Genomic DNA, 24,986 nt, shown 5'->3' with positions numbered 1-24,986 from the left:
CTTCCTGCTACTGAATGCATGTCCAGCTTTGTGAGGCTATGAGACATGGGTAGCGAAAGCATTGAGCTCCAAAATGGTAGGGCTGGTGTCAAATCAGTGTTGCACACCAATTTACGTCACAATCTGCTTATTTTAATTACTTCCAGTGGACCCTCCTCTCTAACATCTTCTCCAAAATGGCATCCAGCAGGTGTATTTAAATGAGACAGCCTCAGACAAGGCTAGTCAGGCATCACAAGAAGCACATCCTGCCGTTATTAACTCAACACCACAACATTGCAGAAAAACATAATGGACCCAAAAATCTGCGGCTCTTTTAGTGCCCTCCCATCTTAATTTCAGATCCTGATTTTACATTAGTGATTCCACAGGCCTTGTAGAGGGAAAGGCTTACACCCATCCCTTATGAGACCAGCAGCATTAGAGGAAGCAGGTGCAGGGGCTCCTAGTGGCAGTCATTCTCTCAATAGGACAGAAGGCACTTGTAAGCTTGGCGAAACAAGATATACCAGATGACTGATTGGTTTACGCAAATCCCAATTCAGAATCCATCTGGGATTGTGGCCTGGATCCCAAAGGAAAAGTTTCGGCACTCCGAAGTTAATTCTTTGGAGGTACCTGGCACCATAACCACCTCCTCACACCCATCCCCCTTCCACAAAACCAGTAATCTGCACCTCAGTATAAAGCATCTTTGCCCCAGATGTACTTTAAGTTGCTCAGCCATCTGCGATTGCAAACTTCTTCAGCATTAGAGGTTCCAGTGGACACATTCCAGCACTTATTCCAGACGCATCTGCTGCAGATTTTTCGATCTCCATACATTTACCCAACTCACCTTCCTATCACTTCCAACTTTTTCCCCAACTCATCCAGCCTCATGACCATTTCCAACCTAGGGTATATAGGGATTGATTTTAACTCATTTTAAGTGGATGGGTCTTGAATGAGTTAAAATCTCACCTATGCTTTCTCATACTTCACAACCCAATCTGCCAAGCTGAAACCCAACTTTACAACAAATACTCTTTAGGGGTAGGATGATCATATACAAGTTAGCACAGGAGTTAGGAGAGGCAGAAGTTGCTTAGCAATGCATCTAATTTCTCAGAATCCTGGACACCAGCTCACTACATCACATGATGTCTTCACAGGACCTGGGACACATCACATCAACCAATCTGACACTCCTCCCACCCCCTCTCTTACAACTTCTGCTCCCACTCCCACGACTCTCAGCACCCCAACCCTCACAATTCTCAACACCCTATTCCCCGTTCACACCACCCACCCCCCTGACCACCCCCCCTGACCATCCCCCCCATCACAATCTCAATCTCACTCTAGGGCCATGTCAATTTAAAAGCATTAACATGGGGTCACAGTGGGGGAAGGTTTGACAAGCACTGTCCTATGTAGTGGCGGGAAGGTGGGTGGGGTGAGAGGGGTCTCAGGAGAGTGTCATAGGAGAGAAGTGAGGAAAATTCACATGGTTAGGGGAGGACAACTTTCGAGGGCCTGGAGGAGCACTATAGCTGCTCCTGACTCCAAGGAGATTTTTAGATATCAGAAGGGTACCTTCTCTGTTCAGACCAGCTGCAGGCCTGCTTCTGCCTAATGGGAAAGTTACAGTGGTTTCCCCTCTCAATTCTAAGGTAAAATTTCACTAGCGTTCAACTGGCATATTAGGACCCTGGTTTACATAAATTAATGAAACTCTCCTCTGTTTTTGGCCTCCTGCTGGAAAAAGGGCACAACGAAGCAGCTTCTACCCTTCAATCCTATGTCCACAACGCCATCTATTGGAACAATACCTTCAGTATCCTCAGACCCCCTCACCATTTTTAATATATAGTAGACTTAAGGTTTATTGGTTTAATAGCTTATTTTATAATAATTGCAGTGTTGGAAACACTCATCTATTTGATATTATTATAAGTCAAGAGGTTTTGTCCATAAGTCTCTATTGGTTTATGGAATTCTGTGGTGTTTGCTGGGTACATGATGATTAATGCATTATTCCTCACATGGCTACAAGAAACCATCCCAATACTCGAGCCTATCACTCTGCAGACAAGCCCTCACCCTCCAGCTGCACCCCCCACGCCCCCACCCCAAACTCCAACCTAAATCTGCTTATTCCCTCAGTAAGAGTCTGAGACTTCAGCATGCAAGTATCCTACAGTCCAAGGCCACCCCAGGCTCCAGTTCCCTGTTCACTCCTTTCACAAAAGAAATACAATCCCTAACAACCTCTTTCCTCAGAAATTTAAAAAACCTCCAGTTATTTAAGAGTTAGAACCTCCAGCTGTCCATCTGAGATGAGAGGAGAAGTGCAACACATAACAATAAATAGAACAACAGACCAACATATAGACAAAGAAAATGTATGTGAAACAGAGAGTAAGAACTTAAGAGAAAGAAGGAACAAAGAGAAACTTACACAAAGAGACATTGAGCAGAGTCTTTAACAAACACAGAAGTAATTCCTAAGGGCTTCTTCTGCTGTGCCACCATAATGTCACTGGCAGTACATGGGACCTCCATTTGTGGTGAGCTTTCCACTGCACTTCTGCCAAAGTTACAGTGGCAAAGCAAGAGCAGCTCTGAGAAAAGTCAAGAGTTACAGACATAGCAACAGAAGATGCTCTGTGATTCACATAAAAAGATCAGGAGAGGAAGAATAGAAAATAGGTTTAGAGGAGAAAGCTTCATTTGAAGAGCTAATACCAAAACAGGGATAAGTGGACTGAATGGCCTCAGTGCTGTAATTTCTATGATTTTATTTAGAAAATAGGCAATAGAGAGAAACATTATAATCTTATATTATACAAAAAGAATGTTACTGCTATCAGCTAGTCATAATAAAACATTGTTTCCAAGTATAATTAGCTAATTAGTCAGTAATACTCACCTGTGCACAACCTGGAGCATTGCAAACGAATGGCCGGTCTTGCTCCAAATTCATAACTGTCTTTGAATTAATCTGACAACCAAATACACAACAGCAAATAAATGAATGGCATCTGCATTTAACATTTGAACAAGCTAGCCTATATTTAATAAAGAAATGCAGGTACGTTTTTCTCTCAATCATCATGACAATTTGCAGTTCTAAAACACAAGTTCAATTTTTCATTTAATCCTAATTAAACTAATTAAATTATATTGAAGAAAGACAACAAAGTATTTTTTAAAAAGCAAACATCTGTTCATTTCAATGCAGATAACAATGGTCACTGCTTAATGGTTGCAGTTGTGGCTCCCTCAGTTTGCACAAACCCACAGTGACAGCGTCTGATTACACAATCTTCATTTTCAGAGACTCTGAGCAGTATTTTTCTGTGGGCTCGGGAAAACCTGATCTGCGCACTTTTGCGCCTTCTGAAATGCACACCCGATCCATGTATTGGCTTTGCCCAGGACTTTTGTCTTTCACACAGAAGTCAGATTTGTGATACTTTTGCAAGTCATGGTGTGCATGAGGAGTGTGGGAGCAGAGGCAGACCAGTTAGAAGGCCTGCCTCAGTTCTCCAACACAGCAGCCCAGCTCCCATCATTATTCAAAGGCCTCCTGACCCTTACAGTCACTCCCTCGCCCACCCCACCTATCCCATGTCACCCCATGCTTCCACAGATCTCCCATGCCACTCCATGCCCCCACAGATCATCCATGCCCCCATGCCACCTCCATCCCCACCTACCCCATGCCCTCTCAGATTACCTTTGCCACCTACATGCCATCTCCACAGCCCCCATGTACCTTCCATAGTCACTCACCCAGTATGGACTATGTAGAGTCCTCAGGAGTCAAGCAATAGCAATGGGAATTATTTTAAAACCATTGGAAAAAAATTAAGCCTGTAATGATCTAATGAAACCCTGAATTCAAACCCGCTATCTTTGATACTGGAAAAATAAAACCGACTCCAGTGTCAAAAAAATGTTATCTTTTAAGTGCCTATGAAGTTTATAAACTAACAAAAAAGCCCAACAAAGGCAAATTCTGTTATTACAGTTTCTTAAAAGTGTCAATTATACCTTGATCAATGGACCATCTGTTGAACTGAAGTCATTAACAATTTTTGAAACCCAACCAAGCATTCATAATAGCTACCATGGCCCTCACAAAAGCTTCCAGCTACATTGCCTGAAACTGACAGAATAGAATGGTGTCCCATATCCATTTCAAAGCAGGGTGTCTGTCAATCAATGGAGGAGAGCAGGTGCAGAAATATTTCCAACTTTCAAAAGCAGATTTATAAAACAACCAGGACTTTCAGTTGATTTAAATCACAGCATAAGACATGACAGCAGAGACTATTTTTCATTTTAATGCATTATGGCACTTTCTTCAATGGAAAAAGTACTGCAGTGCAAATCAGCACTTACAGAATGGTGGTCAATGCAAGGGTCAACTTACTTTTGCAGGACAGGTCCCTGCATTAAAAACACATCTACATTACAATATAGCATCTAATTGTGACACTTAATGGTGTCAAAACATTTTACACTTACCTTTCAGGATATTCCCAACTCCTCAGCAGGCTTTCCCCTGTGGTCACAAACTCTCCAAAGAGATGGTTTTTTTTTAGGGCTTACAAAACCCATGCCAACACATGAAAACTGTTTGTGGAGGAATTGTAATTTTCTTGTGGTGCTCACAATGTGAACCTGATCTTGGAAGAGGTGTACGTGCATTTTGAACCCAAGGCCATCCTGATTCGTGTAAAGGCCACACGAAAATGGTGTGGGGTTAGGAATGCAGAGAAAAATTGCTTTTCCAGCAAAAAAACTAAGTTCAGCATTCTGCAACCTGATTCGCATCTCCAGTGAAAGACAAATATCCGGCCCTAACTGCCAGGTGCTGCAATAGCCATTACTCTTGAAATTCGAACAAGGCTCTATTATCCAGTATATCAATCCCAGAGATAGAATACAATTAACATCACTCATGTCTCCAAAGTTTATTTATCCTTTGTCCACGTACTACTTGCAACAACTGAATATTCCCCTTTACTCTTTCTGTATGTGATTCAACTATGTCACTGCCATTGAAAATTCAGGTTTAAACTAAATTCTAACCTTTCATCCTGCCAGCTGGTGTGAGACTGCTATGATCTCCACATATGCTGGGCAGCCTTCACAAAGAAATAAGAATTAATCTACTGCAAGGCGCTGACTGCAAATTAAATGGTCGACCAAGAAACACAAATGCAAAATTAGCTCCGGGAATTGGCAATCATTTTACGAGACAATCATAGAATACTGACTTAATATAGCCAATGAGGTATCAAATTTCCTTTCACTTAAACCCCAAGCTGGGTAGGTTACAATTATCTTGAAAGAGCAGTTCCAAGTTGCTCCATACACAGGTGGCAGTCTCTCACTGTTATGACAGAAAGTTACTCACAGTTGTATGGTCCAGAGGGATTAAGGGATAATTTTACAAATTTGCATTTCAGAATGGAACTTTGCCCAACATGACGACATATTGGGAATTCGGTATGGAAAATCCCAGTGAGCGCAGCAAATTCCCATTGTGTTCCCCACATGCAAAGATCTACACTACGAACAGAAACTTGAAAAAATAACCCCTTCAGTCATTATTTGCTCCCATTGAAATTTAGCATTCTTGCATCTGTCCTGATGAGTACAAGATGAACAGTTTTGACATCATGTCCCTTTTTTTCAGCAATACTTAGGTATTTTTTTTAAAAGAGATATGTGGCCATTTAAGAGCCTCAATTGGCCTCAGGCAGGCAAGCTAGCTGGCACCCACCCTGCCTCAAGTAAAATCCCAGCAGTGGTGGGAGGGCGACAGGCAAGGCACATCCTGCATCCAACTTGATTTTACGCCTCCCACACTTGGTGGTGGGGGGAGGGATGGGGGTGGTGGTTTCAGAGCAGGGAGGCATAAAATCCCAGCCAATGAAGCAGCACTGGAATGTAATGGGCCAAATTTTACTGCAAAAACAACCGTGAGACAAACAGCACAAAGCAGACAGCAAGTGAGTGCACATGCGTAGTGAAATCCAAAAATCAACAAGTTGTAGTCCAAGATTGGATACATTTCTTTAAGTTGCATAATAAAGGCATCTCCCTGTCTGACTCTCCGTTCAAATATATTGAACACTGAGCAGCATGACATTCCCATACTGGTGTAGATACAGAATAAGTTCACCAAAATGTTACAGCTGGTCCATTTCAATCTTTAGCCAATTTGATTCACTAGCAAAATGATGGGAGATATTGCTGACAGCAGCACTTACTCACCAATAACCTGCTCACAAAGGCTCAGTTTAAGTTCCACAAACATCACCCAGCTCCAGCCCTCTTTACAGCCTTGGTCCAAACATGGGCAAAAGAGCTAAATTCTTAGCGGCCAGGTGAGAATGACTGCCCTTGACAAAGGTAGTATTTGTGGAGCATTCAGGAGCCCTAGTAAAATTGAAGTCAAAGGGAATTAATGGGGAAATTCTCCACTAGCTGGAGTCATATCTAGCACAAAGGAAGTTGGTAATGGTTGCTGGAGACCAATCGCCCCAACCCCAGGACATCACTACCAGAATTCCTCAGGTTAGTGTCCTAAGCCCAATCATCTTCAGCTGCCTCATCAATAACCTTCCCTTCATCATAAGGTCAGAAGTTGGATGTTCGCTGGCAGTTGCACAATAGTCAGTACCATTCCCGACTCCGCATAAGGAAGCAGCCCACATGCACATGCAGCAAGACCTGGACAACATTCGGGATTAGGCCCCGCAAATGCCAAGCAATGGCTATCTCCAACAAGATTCTAACCACCACCCCTTGACATTCAACAACACTACCATCGCTGAAGCCCTACCATCAACATCCTGAACATCACCATTAACCAAAAACTGAACTGGATGAGCCATATAAATACTGTGGCTACAAGAACAGGTCAGAGGCTGGGAATTCTGGAGCGTGACTCACCTCCTGACTCCCAAAGCCTGTCCACCACCTACAAGGCACAAGTCAGGAGAATGATGGAATACCCTCCACTTACCTCATTGAGTGCAGCTCCATCAACATGCCAGAAGCTGGACACTATCCAAGAAAAAGCAGCCCACTTGACTGGCACACTATCCACCACATTAAACATTCACTTTCTCCACCCATCAGCACACAGTAGCAGCAGTGTGTACCAGCTACTGGATGCACTGCAGCAACCCGTCAATGCTCCTTTAACAGCACCTTCCAAGCCCGCAACTTCTACCACCTCGAATGACAAGGGCAGCAAGCACATGGGAACACCACCACCTGCAAGTTACCCTAGAAGTCACACACCAGCCTGACTGGAAAATATATTGTTGTATCTGCATTGTACTCACAACCTTCAGTCAGAGGTAGGAGTGCTACCATAGAGCCAGGCTAGGAACACAGGAACATAAGAACATAGGAACAGGAGAAGGCCATTCAGCCCATTGAGTCTGCTCCACCATTCAATATGATTATGGCTGATCAAACACTTCAATGCTTTTTACCCACATTATCCCCATAACCCTTTAAATTATTGTTAATCAAAAATCTATCAATCTCTACCTTAAACATACTCAATGACTGAGCTTCCACAGCCCTCTGGGGTAGAGAATTCAAAAGGTTCACAACCCTCTGAGTAGAGAAATTTCTCCTCATCTTGGTCCTAAGTGGCCTCCTCCTTATTTTGAAATTGTCTCCCCTAGCTTTGGACTCCCCAACCATGGGAAACATTTTACCTGTATCTACCCTGTCTATTCCTTTAAGTATTTTGTAGGTTTCAATGAGATCACCTCTCATTCTTCGAAACTCTAGAGAATACAGGCCCAGTTTCCCCAATTTCACTTCATAAGACAGTCCTGCCATCTCGGGAACAAGTCTGGTGAACCCTCGTTGCACTCCCTCTATGGCAATAATGTCCTTTCTGAGGTAAGGGGACCAAAACTGCACACAGCACTACAGGTGAGGTCTAACCAAGCTTCTATACAATTGAAGCAAGACTTCACTACTCCTGTACTCAAGTCCTCTTGTAATAAAGGCTAACATTCCATTAGCTTTCCTAACTGCCTGCTGCACCTGCACGTTAGTCTTCATTGGCTTATGGACAAGGACACCAGATCCCTTTGTACATCTACACTTTCTAATCTCTTACCATTTAAGAAATAGTCTGCACATCTGGTCCTTCTAACAAAATGGATAACCTCACATTTTTCTACATTATGTTCCATCTGCCATGTTCTTGCCCACTCACTAAGTCTGTCCAAATCCTCCTGTAGCCGCTTTACATCTTCCTCACAACATACATTCCTGCCTAGCTTTGTGTCATCCGCGAAATTGGAAATATTACACTTGGTCCCCACATCCAAATCATTGATATATATTGTGAACAGCTGGGGTCCAAGTCCTGACCCTTGTGGTACCCCATGAGTCACAACCTGACAATGCGAGAATGACCCATTTATTCCTACTCTCTGTTTTCTGCCGGTTAGCCAGTCCTTAATCCATGCCAGTATATTGCCTCCTTATCCCATGTGCTTTTATTTTGCTAATCAACCTCCTGTGGGGGAATTTATCACAAGCCTTCTGAAAATCCAAGCATACTACGTCCATTGACTCTCCTTTAATAATTTTGTTAGTAACATCCTCAAAAAACTCCAATAAGTTCGTCAAACATGATTTCCCATTCACAAATCCATGCTGACTATGCCCAATCGGATCGTGATTATTCAAGTATCCATTTATCACATCCTTTATAATAGATTCTTGCATTTTTTGTACTACTGATGTAAGGCTAACAGGTCTGTAGTTCCCTGTTTTCTCTCTCCCTCCCTTCTTAAACAGTGGGGTAACATTTGCTACCTTCCAATCTTCAGGAACCATTCCAGGATCTACAGAATTTTGGAAGATGATCACCAATGCATCCACCATCTCTATAGCAACCTCTTTCAACATTCTGTGATGCAGAACATCAGGTCCCGGAACTTATCAACTTCCAATCCCAATAATTTCTCCAATACAACCTTCTTACTTATACTGATTTCCTTCAACTCCTCATTCTCCCTCGTCCCTTGGATCTCTAAATCTGAGAGATTTCCTGTATCTTCCTCAGTGAAAACAGGCACAAAGTAAACATTTAGCTTTTCTGCCATTTCTCTATTTCCCTTTATGAATTCTCCAGACTCTATCTGTAATGGACCCACATTTGTCTTAGTTTTCTTTTAACATACCTATAGAAGCTTTTACAATCCGTTTTTATGTTTTTTGCTAGATTGCATTCATATTCTATTTTCCCTTTCTTTATCAGTTTCTTGGTCTTCCTTTGCTGTATTCTAAAAACCTCCCAATCCTCAGGTTTATGACTCCTCCTGCCAACTTTATAAGCCTTTTCTTTTAATCTTATACAATCCTTAACTTCCTTTGTCAGCCACAGTTGACTGACTTTTTGGGTTTTTGCACCTTGGAGGAATGTATAGGTGCTGTAAGCTATGTAATAGTTCTTTGAAGACTATCCATTGCCTATGTGCAGTCATACATTTTAATGTATTTTCCCAATCCACCTCAGCCAATTTGTCCCTCATGTCTGCATAATTTCCTTTATTCAACTTTAACACCCTTGCTTCAGAGTGAACTACCTCACTTTCAAACATAATGTAAAATTCTATCACATTGTGGTCACGCATCCATAAAGGTTCTATTACAACAAGATTATTAATTAGCCCTTTTTCATTACATAATACTAGATCTAAAATAGCCTGTCCTCTACTCGGCCCCTCAACAAACTGCCCTAGAAAACCATTCCTAACACACTACAGAAACTCATCTTCCACAGCATTAGTGCTCAATTTATTTACCCAGTCTATATGCAGATTGGAGTCACCCACAATTACTGTATTGCCCATGCTACATGCTTCTCTCATCTCCTGATTAATACCATGCCCCACATTACCACTACTATTTGGTGGCCAATAAACAACTCTAACCGATGTCTGCTGCCCTTTGCTGTTTCTTAGCTCCACACAAACAGATTCCACACATTGGTCATCCGATCTGAGATTCTCCCTTACTAATGCACTGATCCATCCCTTATTATCAGCGCAACTCCACCTCCTTTCCCTTCTTGTTTGTCCTTCCAGAACGCCGAATATCCTTGAATATTCAATTCCCAGTCTTGGTCACCATGCAGCCATGTTTCCGTAATGTCAATTGTATCATACCCATTTACCTCTATTTGTGCCTTTAGATCATCTACCTTATTGCGAATGCTGCACACATTCAGGTTGAATGCCCTTAACTGTGTCTTATTGATATTATTCCGCATTCGAAGCATGCTCATTGCTCTGCTTTGTTTCTCCTGCCTTCTGGTCTCACCTTTACTTCCTTCCAATTTGGGCCACCCCTCAGGTTCCCACCCCCTGATAAACACCCCAACAACACTAGCAAGTCTCCCTGTGAGTATATCAATCCCAGTCCTGTTAAGATGTAACCTGTCCAGCGTGTACATGTCCCACCTGCCCCAGAACAGGTCCCAATGCCTCAGAAATTTGATGCCCTCCCTCCTACACCAGTTCTCCAGCCATGTATTTAATCAATCTATCCTCCTATTCCTATGCTCACTAGCATATGGCAGTAATCCTGAGATTACTGCTCTTGAGATCCTGCTTTTTAATTTCCTTCCTGACTCCCTGAAATCTGCTTTCAGTACCTCATCCCTCTTCCTACCTATGTCATTGGTACCAATGTGGACCACGACTTCTGGCTGATCCCTATCCCCCTGAAGGACATCCTGCAGCCACTCCATGACATCCTTGACCCTGGCACCAGGGAGGCAACACACCATCCTGGAGTCACTTTTACTGCCGTAGAAATGCCTGTCTGATCCCCTGACTATGGAATCCCCTATCACTATTGCCCTTCCATTCTTCTACCCCCTCCCCCCTGTACAGCTGAGCCGCCCATGGTGCCACAGGCTTGGTTCTGGCTGCACTCCCCTAAGGAACCATCGCCCTCATTAGTGTCCAAAATGGAAAACCGATCAGCAAGCAGGATAGGCTCAGGGGACTCCTGCACTACCTGCCCGGTTCTTTTAGACTGCCTGGTGGGCACCCATTCCCTCTCTTGCTGTACGCTTTTGATCTGCGATGTGACCTCCTTCCTAAACATGCTATCCACATAGTCCTCTGCCTCGGAGGTGCACAACAGTGACTCCAGCCACCGCTCAACTTCCGAAACCCGGAGCTCAAGCTTGGACAGCTGGTGACGCTTCCTACAGGTGTGTTTGTCTGGGACACATGTTGCGTCCACAACTTCACACATACCGCAGGATGTACACTCCACTTGGCCGAGCTGACCTGCCATCCCGTAACTCTAAAAACTATTTATTACACTTAGAGTGAGTAGAATGAGTAGAATAAATTACTAGTAACTTAACTTCACTACACTTACGCTAACTTTATCTTACTTTAGTTTACTTTATTATTTTATTTCACTTTGACTTGATTTAACTTTCCTTCCCTATTGCTAGTGTTCCTTACTGAAATCCAAGTAGCTACTTCATTACAAATGATACATTTTTCTAGTTTTAAGCTATTTACACTCCCTAACAACAGTTTCTCACCAACCAATGAACTTAGGCCAAGATTTTACGCTCCTCTCCCACCCAGTGAGACATTATGGTCCTGCTGAACTGAATGGAGATTTAAATGGCTGGCCGCATCCACCAAGGGGAGACATGTTGCAGCGGAGGCTGTAAATCCTGGCCTTACAGTTTTCCTGTTATGTCACTCCTGGATTTTCAAACTCAGCCTGATGCCCGAGTAGAGGTGTCCCTCGCAGGACAGGCTGCCTCCGCTCCTGGAAGGTGAGTGAAGGACCCGAGCCTCACCCTCTATTTATCTGCTGCCCGAGTAGAGGAGTGTCTCACAGGTCCAGAAGTCTCCGCTCCTGGAAGGCTAATGCCTGCAAAGTAAGCAAAAGCCCATGGAAAAGCGGCCTTCTGAAAAACTATATTTTGGAGATCCAAGGAAGTGGCTTGTGGTCTGAACACCTTGTGCGTTGAATATTGCCTCCTACGAGCAGTCCTCCTCACCTTAACAAGCTCAGTTGCTACTGCTGCCAGATATTGAGGTTGCAGCTGTCCCTTTTCCTCCAACTATTTCTTCACCCAAATGAAACGAACAATAATAGCACCCATGATAAGCAGAAAAGGCTTAATGAGGGTAAGGAAAGCAAAATATATTTGGAAGTAGCAATTTGAAAGCTCTTCAGGCATCTGAACAGCATAAAAGCACAGAGGACTGATGATCCACTCACCTGCAAGTGAATATCCCTTTAAATATGGCGTCAGTGGCTCTGAAACCAATCACGCTAAATTTTACTGACTGGTTGGACACTTGGCAGGACTTCCACAATTTGATATAAATGGCATTTAGGTCCTGATTGCATTGTAGGAACGATGATTTACATGAGGCCCCAGCCTGCTTCTGACATGGACTTCAGCTGACTCAGAAAATTGCGTAGTTAAGCTGGCAGCAAGCAGGAGCACATCGGAAACACTGCATTAAGTATTATAGCCGGGCAGGCTGGTTTAAAATCAGCCCCAAGATAAAGCGCATCTATAAATTTGTTACTTTGGTAATGCCAACAGCCCCATTCCCATTAAAATAATATTGAATTGCTTGGACATGTTAACACTACTGTTATAATGAAGATTAAAATAAATTTCTCATAAGTATTTGCATTAACTTACACCAAAATGTGTTTTGTGCCAGTTCAAACAGCATTGTCTTCCCCTCTTAGCAAGTGGGGCACTATGTGCATCACTTTCATCAGAATGCCATCAAAGCACAGGTAAAACAAAGGTGTGCCTCGCCACAATTTTTTTAATTCTCTCTCCATGCAATGACCTTTCAATCTGTCCTGAAGTCTAACAGCACAAAATGCATTTGCACGAAGATCAACCTGATGCATCGCAGTGTCAGAGGCGCCACTGGCCACTTCCCACACAGCCCATGTGGCATAACTGAACTGGAGCAGCACACAGAGCTGTGGCCCCTATATTCACCCGAACACGCTGAACATTCGTGATCATGATGTCACCACATCAACAGGTTGATGCAACACCAGGATCAGCAATTGGTCAATAGAAGTTTGACAACATCACCCTTATTCATTCCGGAAACAAGAAGCATTAAGAAACAAGGCGGGCCTTAATTTGAGGCTATTTAAAGGTCCAATCAACACGTTAAAGCAAAGGTACTTGCTGAGATAAAGCCAGCGATAGTACTTTCAAAAATTACTGGAGCAATTTGGAGGTGTTTGACCTGAGACTCTAACCAGGGCGAGGGTTGGCCTCCCGGTGGATATGAGGGTCACTGTGGCCCTTACATTGTATGCAATGGGATCCTTCCAGGCTGGAGTGGGTGGCAGCATCAACGTGTTGCAATCTGCCTCAGGGTGGTAACAAAGATACTGTACAGAGGAGAAAGGACTTTGACTGCTTCTCTCTGAGGGGAGAAAACCAGGATGAAAGGTTGCATGGGTTGGCAGGATACTGGGCTTCCTGATGGTGCAGGGCATCTTCAACTGCATACATGCAACTCTACAGGCCCCACCAAATCAGCTGGGAGTGATAACACAACCACAAGGGCAAGCAATCTGTTAATGTGCAGTTGGCATGCAATCACACCAAAAAATTCACCTTGGTGAAAGCCCATGATCCTAGCAGCACCCAAGATGCTTTTATTCAGCAGCAATTATCAATACCAATTGTCCTTAGGCCTGCAAGACACAAAATGGGATGGCTGCTCAGCAACAAGGGCTACTTCCATAATACATGGCCAATGACCCCGTTCAGACATTCTACCACACGAGGTCAGCGAGCCTTCGATGGAAGACATCAATACCATGGAGAAAGCAGTCTCCTAAAGCAAAGGTTTTGTTGCTTTGATCACTTGAGTGGATCTCTGGAGTACATGCCAGAGAGGTTTTCCATGTTTTTGATAGTGTGCTGCGTCCTCCAGAACCTTGCAATAATGAGGGCCCAGCCATTATCTCTTGGGATCCAGAGACCACCTTGACAGGAGAAGGAGAAGGGTGGGAGGATACCAAACACAACTGAGTGGAGTAAAGGGATGCAATTGTGAGTGGTAGTTCAATTGAAATGAAGTACCCCACCATGCCCTAACAGTACATCAATTTCGAACACTCCATCACAAAATCTCCTCGGCCAACATCATTCAATAAACGCCAACAGCCTTTGGCCTTCAATAGTCAAATACCTTCATTCGACAACTTTATATCAATAATACAACAAAAAATTAATCACCCTCGTGCATCCGCTTAGACCCTGTCTCACAGGTGTTCTTGCCTAATCTAGTGCTCCTACACAGTGCTACCTGAGTGGCTGGTCACTCTGCTTTCACTGGGGCAGACTGCAGATGGCCTTGCAGGATGCCCTCAAGCAGCTCTGGATCTTGAGGGCCTAGCTTCAGATTGCATCACCTTAGCATGTGAGACAGCAGTCTGGGCTGCCAGGCTCAGAAGCAACACCAAAGGCACTGACAGAGTGACAGCGGTGAGTGCATGAATGGTGTCATCCTGAGAGAGGATAGAAGACTCATGCTCTAGTGTGCCACTATCACACCTCAGCAGTCCTAGTAATCTGCTAAGAGTACAGATTGCTGGACTGCTGTGAGAGTCTATGTGCTCCATGGAGCACTGAGTTCCACATGTCAGCTGTTTGTACCTGGATGGCAGCACTCTGAGCCTGTGTGCCTCCGCCTGAGCTTCCAGTGCAACACAGGTATTTTAGGAGGCCTACAGCTGCAGTAGGATTTGAGACAGCGGCCAGGAGGTACTCCATCATTGCTCAGTTGGACAGTGCTGCCATGGGGGTTCCCACCACTTCCACAGCAGAAAAGATAGGCTTCCAAGTTCAGACGTGGAGCAGATCCCTCCATGCTCCTAACCAGTGATGGCAGGTTATCTGGCAGGCCAGCCAATGCTTCAAGCATCTTGCTGTGCATCCTCATCAGCATTTTCCTGTAGCCTGCCCCAACAAGGTACTCATATGAATCCCCTGCAGCAGAAATTGTCTGCATCCTCACTCTCCAGTGAGTTAACACATGACCTAACCTATCCTCTGCCCTGGCAGCCGCCTACTTGTATCCGGTAACTCACCACATGTAGGTCCCAACTTTAAACTGGCCTCTGAGGTATATAAAATGCCAGTATCTGAATGGGTGGCAACATGTAAGGTCAAGTGACATGGGTCTTCCTCTTGCCCTTCCTACTGAGGCTGCATTCGCTGACCTGTAGTTCTTGACATCGGAAAGCACAAAAGTATAAGAGGAAGGTAGGGCTGAGAGGAGGAGGGGATGGCAAGGAAAACAGGAGGTCCATGGTCACTCCATCTACAGTTTCAATTTCATGGCACCTTTCAGGATGAGGATGAGGTGTGAGTGGAGAACATGCATAAGCCAGCAACTTACCATCATCTGGATGGTCTTGACAGCACCAGATACCACTGGCACTATTGCACTGGTGTCCATAATCCTATGCACCATTTCCTCAACTGCACTGAGGTAATTAATGCATGTTGGTCCTACAGTGGTTATTTAGGTCTCATGTCAGTCGTGGATGACCTTTTCCTGCAAGGGAGAGGGCAGAACACCAGTGACTGTGTTAGTGTCCTTGGGTAATGTGCTTACCACAGCTGAATAGCTGTAAGTTTGCGGAAGCATGTACAGAGTGTGCACTTAGAAAAAGTGTGTGGATGAGGTGTAGTATAAGGATGTTAAGAGGTGAATCCTGAGTGCCAGGGAGTGCTGCTGGATAAGTAATGGGGTGCGGTGTATTGGATGGTGGGAGGGAGGTGGATGGTGTGCTGGCTATAAGATATGATGTGCAGATGCATTTCCTCACCTGGACCACCCAAGTGACAATATTAAAGTTTTTCTGGCACTGCTGCCAATGTTCTGGGCATCAACCACCCTTGCCATGTGTTTTCATTTCATGCAGAGGCTCAGTCTTGAGGCCTTCCACCCCTTGCCTCTTTCCTGGTTTTTACCTCTCTGACTCATGTATTCAGGGTGGCGTCACTAATCAAGGGAGCACTTTTCTTCGCATGGTGCCCTTCTCCCTCAGTGTCAATATGTGATTATCCAGGAGCTTTCAGTACATTGCTGCAACTTCCCTTTTACAAGGACTTAAAAAGAGGTTACTTGGTGCACATGGTTTCTTTGCAACACTACTCAGCCCCTTGACTTGCCTGCAGTACAACGGAGTCCATGCAACAATCAGGGAAATTAGGTCAGTACACAAATTATATGTGCTGCCCAACTTGCTTCTAATGAGCACGTTCAATTCGCGAATCATAGCCCTCACTTGCAAAAATCTAGACAAACTACTCCCAGTTCTCTGTGTCACTCTTGCTGTCTTTGCTTGTCTTCCAGTCTTGTCCTCCCTCTCTCATATACATTTCTCATTCTGTTTATGTTTCAATATTCATCAGCTCTTCTGCTCATTCTTCTTGTCAGTCTTTGTTTAAATCTCAGTTTCCCTGTATTGTTTTCTATGTACTTTCAAAACTCTCTGGATAGCTCTCACACATATTCCTTTATCAATGCAGTCAATTTCTGACTAGTACTTTTGCCCTGCCAATCTCTACTGATGCTCCCTTTTACCTCTCACTACTCCGATTCTTCCTTTTTATTCCAGTGATCTTGCAATGCTGCCTTTAACCTTTGTAATCTTTCGCAATTGTTCCCTTTTACTCCAGTAATCTTTCTCAATTGTTCTTTTAATCATGTAATCCTTCCCAATTGCTGCCTTCGACCTCACAAATTTCTAGCATCTACTGCTTTCGAGTGCACTTGCCTTCATTAAGATGGCATCACCAAATATTCAGTAGTTTCCAACTCAGCGTTTGAACCTCAGGAAGTAGAGCAGATGCTAAAGGAATAGAAGGTCTGTTATGATGGAAGTTACTTTGGCCATTGAAAAATGAGATGGGTGAGTTCATTAGTAAGTTTACTCTTTTTGGCACGTGCTGAATGTTTTGATGTTTTTTGGTTGCGTTATATCATGCAAGCATTTTCTTATCAATTTTATTTTAAAGGTATTTGGTGGGATGGATGGGAAGCCAATATTGCTGCTCAAAGCAGGTTTATACAGGTAGTTTTTCATAGATTTTTACTGAATTTACTGAAATTAAAATTAATATTTCCATACAGATGTGAACATTTATTGTGGTTTTATTGTTCGAGATTTTTTTTAGCCAATGGAACATTTCAGCCATTCAGCATGTCCTATTAATACATTCTTTAATTACTGGAATATCTGAGCCAGTCAGGTTTTTTTGATCTCTGCAAATTTTTTCATAAGATTTTGGATTTTTTGGATATTTTTTCCTATGAATCCATGCCAGTGGCAAGACATATATATTAGATACATAGACAGACAAACAAATAAACAGACAGATAGGGTTTCAGTAGAAATTTTGTTACTTGTTAGACTGTTGCTGTCAGATGGTGAAAATTCAAAGCTCCAATGGAAATTGTGATTTTTCAAGTCAAAATTACCATTGGGCCAGCAGAAAGTCAAATGGGACTGAAGAGGTCTAATTCTAAGTTTGGCAAAAGAGAAATGGGCTCAGAATATGGGACTTCAAAACTAAATTTTCAACTTTGAAACCAAGAAAAACAATGAAATCTCAAAACTCCAATGCTTTGTTACACTCCTGATTTGATCTGACAGTCATTTCAATTGCATGCGGGTTACAGAGACATAACATTCTGTGAAATCTTAGAGCAGGACCACAAATCAGAGAATATGTGTCAAGTTGTAACAATGAATTACATGATGGAAGACTGCTCAAGTATTAAATATAATGCATTTGCAACATCAACCCAACCAGAGCTGGAAAATTCTACTTGCCAACAGTTACCAAGCTAGAATACAAGCAACTTGTTTGTTACAAGATTTCTCCTTCATTTCTATTCATTCCTACTTTGCTCTGCTGCAGCATCTAATCCTTCATAACCGCCTGGAGTTCTTCCTAACCCAGGTAAGAAAGGATGGTACTGCTCAAGTAATTGCTAACAGTTCCCATTTACCCCAAAACTTGATAAACTCCAGCCAGAGAATGATGATGTTATGTTCATACGAGTTCAAGTCTATAAATATAAATTTAAAATAATTCTGCAGAATACTCAGAGACAGCATGGAAAGTGTTATTCATTTACCAGAACAAATATTGATTGACATTCTCTATTTATCTAAAAGAACAAGTGAATTACAATGATTTCTAATTCTTGACTTACATTTTGATTAACTATCAAATTCACATTATACTTCTGAATTAATACCATACTATTTAATAAATTTAGCTATGAATTATTAATTTCCAAGCAATAAACTAAAGAAGAAAAAGAAACAAGGTTCTATGATTTACTTGACTAGTGGTACTTCGTTTGAATGGTAGTTGACAGGTAAGTATATGGTAGCATTCTGTGCAGAATTACCTGCCCAGCTGAGTGCTTCATGACTTGTTTAATTATTTGAAGAGTTAAATATAAAAAGGTAGATGGAATGTTAAAAGTGCATGTTACCAGCTTTTACCCTACAATACATATAAAAGAGCCTCACCTGAATTCCTAATATGCACCCCCAGCAGATAAGGCTCCATTATTGGAAGCATGAATTCAGCAATCTTGTAAAATTACCATTCTTACTTTATAGAACAGCCATCTTCCTGTCACATGACCCACAGGGAGCGATCTTTGACTAACACCCAAAGTGGGCGCAAAGTTAGCAGAGCAGCTCTGCCACCCGATCAAAGCCAGCATTGGGAGGCACAAACCAGTTTTGGAAACAGCCACTGGGCACCTAAGAGCACCAAAGGGGCACCCTGCTACAGTTCTTTGACGCTGGAAAATCACTCGGCTCCCACAATGAGTCCATGGTTATGTGGTCAGGAGTTAGTGCTTGGAATTCTGGAAGTGAGAGCAGCAGTGGGCTTCCTCTGTCATTTGCAGCACAGAGGTAATGCTCTTGCCTCTGAGTTAAGAAAGTCATGGGTTCAAATCCCACTCCAGAAACTTCAGCACATAATCTAAACTGGTGCACTAGTGCAGTGCTGAGGGAGTAATGCATGCTCTTTCAGTTGAGATGTTAAATGAAGCCCTATGTGCAGTTTCAGGTGGATATAAAAGGCTTCAAAGAAAAGCAAGGGAATTGCTTCTGATGTCTGGGCCAACATTTGTGCAAAGGTTATCAGGGGTGAGCGGAATGTGGAGTTGAGGCCACAATCAGATCAGCTGTGATCTTATTGAATGGCGGAGCAGGCTTGAGGGGCTGAATGGCTTACCCCTGCTTCTAATTCATATGTTCTTATGTCTTGACAAAGCTAAAAGTTACAAGTTGATTTGGCCAGCTTTATAGCACCTTCCAGCGCTCTTTTTAAGAACAGCCGAATAGGCCACAACTGCGATTGGGGAGAAAAGAGTGGGGTGAGAGCAGATTTTGTGAAGCTGGGGGACATCATGGAGTTGGAAAGAGTGGAGACAGCACATGGGCAATGATTGCCAGGTGGGGAGGCGTCCAGGGCTCAGTGATTGCAGGCAGCATTATGGAGTTGGGGATGGGGTCTATTCGGATACCATGATCAGCCTGGAAGAAGCATTCCTGCTTCTCCATGCTCAAATAGAGTGCTTATAGATCCAGCCCTTCTTCCCTCCTTTTACCTGCTGCGTTTCACAAGGCCTAGGAAACTCCGCTCTCAGGAATTAAAAATAGAGACCTTGTTAAAATAGGGGCATTGACCTGTTTAAAAATGCTTAAATGACTGACTTTCTTCCTGAGAGCAGTTTGGTCACTCACCCCTCCTCCCCACTCCAGTAAAACAGAAAGGGCGGAATCTTCTGGTCCCACCAGCAGGGGGGAGCTTGGCGGGCAATGGAACTTAATTTGGTGTGAGGCCAAAAATCTGTTTCCCGACAGCGGGATGAACTCTAACAATTAAGTTCTTGGGACTTTAAAGGTAGGTCGAGCTTCCCAACAAACAATGTCAGGAAGCACTTTTGCATGCATTAGCATGTCATGCATGCTCATTAAAAGGACACCTCACTAGAATTAAGATCCCCGTCATTGAGAAATTAGAACGGGGTGGGGAACCCTTTTCATGTAACGGGTCATTCACACATAGGCAAAATCAGTCGCAGGCTACACACATATAAAAATCAACTTAATTTAGTTTTTTTTTAAGAGTACAGAAACATTCAATTCACCTGCTGTTTTAATGCAATGGCTGAATTTGAATATTATATTTTTAAATATTATTATAGTAATTTAGCTGGCACTTTTATCAAAAGCAAATTCGTAAGGATGACAATAAGTGCTATTTTGAAGGCACTACTGTCATAGATCTATATTTTTAGAAAACTTGATGTGGGCCGGCTGAAATTGAGCAATGGGCCGGATCCAACCCAGGGGCCATAGTTTCCCCACCCTGAATTAGAACATCCACACTTACAGGCAGGAAGGGAGGCAACGGTGTAGGGACGGACCTTGCTTCTTGGATCTGGGGTCATGTGGTTGGGTCAGGGAGGGGGTTTCCAGGCAGAGATGCTGCTGTCAGAAGCAGCGATGAAGGGAGGGAGGGAGGTGGTTGCCTCCAAGGGGCATGGCTGGTGGATGGCTGCATTCTCCCAACTCCAAACCTCTCTCCTCCTGGGTGAATGGGCATGTCTGACAAGGACCCATGTGGTAGGTTTTTCTATGCTGCCAAGGCAATGTCTCTCTCTAGAGTCTCAAGGGTAATGGAAACGAGCTGAATAGCATTTGAGGGAGGGCTCTGGCACATGACTGTCATCACCCCGGTCAAAGAGCAATACCTCCATGCGCAGTTATGTATGAACTGGAGAAACACTCATCTCTGTTCCTCCAGGATGTCCTTCACCTGGAAGGGGTGAGGTGGGGATGCCACGTCTAGATGGAAGCCTGGCACAGGGCTTAACACCGACTTGGTGGCTCTGAGATGGAGTCATGCCTGAAAAGAATATGCTCTCTAGATTGATTACTGCAATTTATTCACAGGTCCACTGAGGCCTAGATGATACAGGCTGCAGGCAACCCTGCCTTGCTACTGGTTCTTGTCCAGATGAGGAGGAGCAGGGACTGGCACAGGTTGGCAGAGGGCCAGGGGGAACAACTGCCTGAGCAGCAAGTGGCAGCTCAAGAAGGTCAGAGTGCTAGCGATCAGGGGCCAATGCGACAAGTATATCGCAGGTGATGCAGCCATCTACAGATGAGCAAAAGATAATGCCAGAGGCACCTTAGGAAGTCCCAGAATGTGGCTGCTCACATCTGCCAGCTTCTCCGTGATGATCTGCGGCCGCAAGGACTTGGAGGCAATCCTTATATGCCACCTTAAACTTCTTTGCCAGTGGCTCCTTCCAGGGCTCCACTGGGGACCTGTGTGCCATTTCCTAGTCAGCAACATGCAGGTGCATCCAGGAGGTGACACATGCCCTGTTCAGGAGAGCGCAACAATGTGTCTAATTCCGCCTGGATCCCGAAAGCCAGGCTACAAGAGCACTTAGTTTTTCAACAATTGCAGGTTTCCCTCAAGTGCAATGGCTACTGACTGTACACATGGCCTTGAGAGCTCATTGGCAACAGCTAGTCACATTCATCAATAGGAAAGGTTTCCACTCTTTGAATGTGCAGCTGAAATGTGATCACTGAAAACAAATCCTGCATGTTTGTGCTCGGTTCCCAGGGTGCTCTCACAACTTCTACATTCTGAGTCACTCCCGAGTGCCACAAGTTTCAAAGGACCTTGACGATTGAAGGGCTGGCTCCTTGATGATGACACCTGGCTGATAACACCAGTTCACCATCCGCACAGTGCTGCTGAGGAGAGGTACAATGCCACACATGCCTCCACAAGGTTCATGATTGAGCAGACAGCAGGCTTCCTGAAGATGAGGTATAGATGTTTGGGCTACTCAGGTGGGGCTCTCCAGTACTCATGACAGAGAGGGTCCCAGATCATCATTGTCTGCTGTGCCTTGCACAACCTCGCACAACAAAGGAGGGAATGTCTTGGCTGAAGGAGACACAGAGGGCCAAGATGTCTCATTCGCTGATGAGGATGGTTAAGGGGATGGTGATGACAAGAACCAGGATGTCGTGGAGGAACATGCGGAGGCCATTACAAGGGTGCGATGTGGCAGAGGGGCCGTGACAATTTGATAGCTAACAGATTCCAGGCAGAGTAAGCTGCCAAGACATTTCCTTTACTATTTGGTTTTCTATTCTCTGCTGGATGGTAGGCCCCAGCTCCTTTTTGGTAACAGGCATTATATTTTTCTCTAATGTACCTTGATTTATGATAGCTGAATTAAATTCACTACTTAACGTCTGCCCTGCTGGTGGTTTGATCATTTGCATGTGCCAAACTGTGCTGATATACAGAGTCCTGGTGTTAAATGCACACATTAGAACCTGCAAAGCACTCCGTTCTTGCACGACCTCGGGAACCTGTAAGTAAACATTAGATTTTTCCCATGCCCTTACAAAATCCATGGCAGTTTGGAAGCGACATGAAATCTTACCGTGGCAGGGATGTACTCATGTCACCCTCACACCTGCTCCCATGGGGGCAGGCCTTGCAGAGAGCTCTTTCAGGCAGAACCAGATGTATGTGTCCACAGGGAGCAGCAGCATGAGAACACCATTCAGTCCCTTGAGATCGTTCCTCCACGCAGATTGATCAGGGAAGATAGTGTTCCTGCCCCCTGGTTTCCACTCGCCCATGATAAACCCATATTCATTGACATCTTAATCAAGTTTTGAGACTACTTTGGAGTTCACTCACTGAGAGTGCCTCACCTGCACTATGGGCTGTTGAGTAGCAACCACTCCAGACCCTCCAATTGCAAAGACTCCTACAAATCTCAGTCCTAGATGGCCTTAGTATTAGTGCGAGACTAATCTGTCATTGAGGACACCCCAAGGTTAACATCTTTGCTGCAAGGACTCTGCAGAGCCCTGTTAGAGCTGCTGATGCTTCACATGGATAGCCTCACAGTCCTCAGCATGGTCCAGCACACAGGCCCACTCTATTGTTTCTCACCTCATGGGCTAAGACCAATGTACTTCAATGAGGTCCAGTGCACTTTGGTTGCAAACCTTTTATGTGAGGTCTACTGTCACCCTTGATAAGGAGATGAGCAGGCCAAATAAATCTCCAAGTGAGGTCTCACAAAGGTTTCAGACAACTGCACACACACACACACCTCTTTAATGCTACACTCAATCTCTCTTGCAGTCAAGGCTAACTTGCCCATTGCCTCCTTACTTGTGGCCTTCATCTGCATGTTAGCTCAAAATGACAAGTCACCAAGTAATGATTGGATATGTCCACCACAGCTGTCTCCAAACATGTAGGGAAGCCTCTGGTTTTCCACCATTAAGAAGACAGTATAGAGCTTCACTCTTTCAACACTGAAACTGCATCTACAGTGTTCCTTGCACTTCTTGCATCTACCCACATTTCACATCAGGGCAACAGGATGTGCAATAACCTGGTTGAACACTCTGCACAGACATCATTTTCAGAGATCGGAACATGGTGAGATGCAAGTAATGGATTGCATGATGCGTGCCCAGGCTGCACACACACACAAAGGATGGCCAGTGCTTAAGCATGCATACATGGGATTATTGGGCAATCACCATGTTGACTCAGTAGAGAACTGAATCTAGAGGAGTTTATTACTGGACTCTGATGCAGGCCCAAATTCCACACCCTTAAACACCCGCAGCCGTTGAAGCAACTTGCAGCAAAATGGAATCAAGGATGTTTCCAAACTGTGCAAGTGAACATAAATTTATGAGTACCAAAAGTATATTCAATGGCTGTACAACCATGCCACCTATGTACCTTCAAAATATCTTTATCTTTCTTTCTCTATTACTACGTCTGGGTGCAGCCCCAACATCCATAGCGAACTGGAGGCAGCCTGCTATCTGCCACGCCCCGTTGACAGTGATGACTTTGCTGGGTATCCATTGGTGGCTTGAGGCCTAGAGTGCACCAGCCAAATAAGGGTTTCCTGCTCAGGCACAAGTGCACCCTCCTTGGCCTGACCTATTTGAGGTGATGGGTCTTTGGTAGAGGGGAGTTGGAGTAGCAGGGCACTCTTGGAGTGCCCTGGAAGGAAGCCCCTGGGGTGCCAGGCTGGCACTCCTCCTCCCTGAGGGTGCCCACTGGCACCTCCCTGACTCCTTGAAGAGAAGGGGTACCTGGAGGGAGGTTGATGTACCCCATCCCGCTTATCCACTGCTGCACTGTACTCATGGCTAGAGCAATGAAGTGCAGGTCTGAGCACATATCCGACAGCCTCTGTGCATTCTCCTGAACCTGGGTCTCCAAGGCGGGCGCCACCCTCCCCGTGGAGGCAACCAAGCGCTCGTATGCCGGCGCCACGACAGCAGACAGGCTGTGGACAGACTCCTCCAGCCTTTGGTCCAGCCTACGCATGGCCTCTGGCATCTCTACCTGATGTTTCCCTATCTGTCTCTGCATCTCCATCAAATCTGTTATGGCCAAGTCCAGGTGCTCACCAAGTGCATGAGGCTGAACAGGGGGCTGATCTCCAGCAGTCCTCAGAGTGTCACAGGCCTCGGCTGTCAGTTCCTCCACCAGCTGTGGACCTGTGTCAGTGATGTGCTCACCAGATTGTGACCCCAAGCCTACTCTCAAATGTGCACCCCGTGAGGTGAATGTATTTGCACTGGTGGAGGGTGCAGGTGAATGCCGTGAAAGCGCGTCCTCTGAGGTTCCTGAGGCATCCTCCTCAGAGGTGGGGTTGGAATGGAGCTGTGGCTGGTCTCTGTTATGGGCCTCCCCTTTTTCTTTTCTGGTATTTGGGATGGAGAAAATAAATATTTAGTAAATGCCTAAGCAGGCTTCTTAATTA

At 44.5% G+C, this 24,986-nt stretch overlaps 1 protein-coding gene across 1 annotated transcript in view; it reads right to left on the bottom strand.

The window, feature by feature from the left end:
- creb5b (cAMP responsive element binding protein 5b) overlaps positions 1-24,986 on the bottom strand; it is a 471,745-nt gene that overhangs the window by 426,111 nt on the left and 20,648 nt on the right. Inside the window, exon 2 of the mRNA XM_078539021.1 lies at positions 2,915-2,986. Coding sequence (XP_078395147.1) covers positions 2,915-2,968 — 54 coding nt within the window. The 5' untranslated portion in view covers positions 2,969-2,986. The remainder of the gene's footprint in view (positions 1-2,914; positions 2,987-24,986) is intronic.

The sequence above is a fragment of the Cetorhinus maximus genome, chromosome 3 (assembly GCF_964194155.1).
Source record: "Cetorhinus maximus chromosome 3, sCetMax3.hap1.1, whole genome shotgun sequence".
Classification (NCBI taxonomy): Eukaryota; Metazoa; Chordata; class Chondrichthyes; order Lamniformes; family Cetorhinidae; genus Cetorhinus; species Cetorhinus maximus.
The sequence above is the reverse complement of the archived record's forward strand: the minus strand, read 5'-3'. Positions and strand labels throughout refer to the sequence as shown.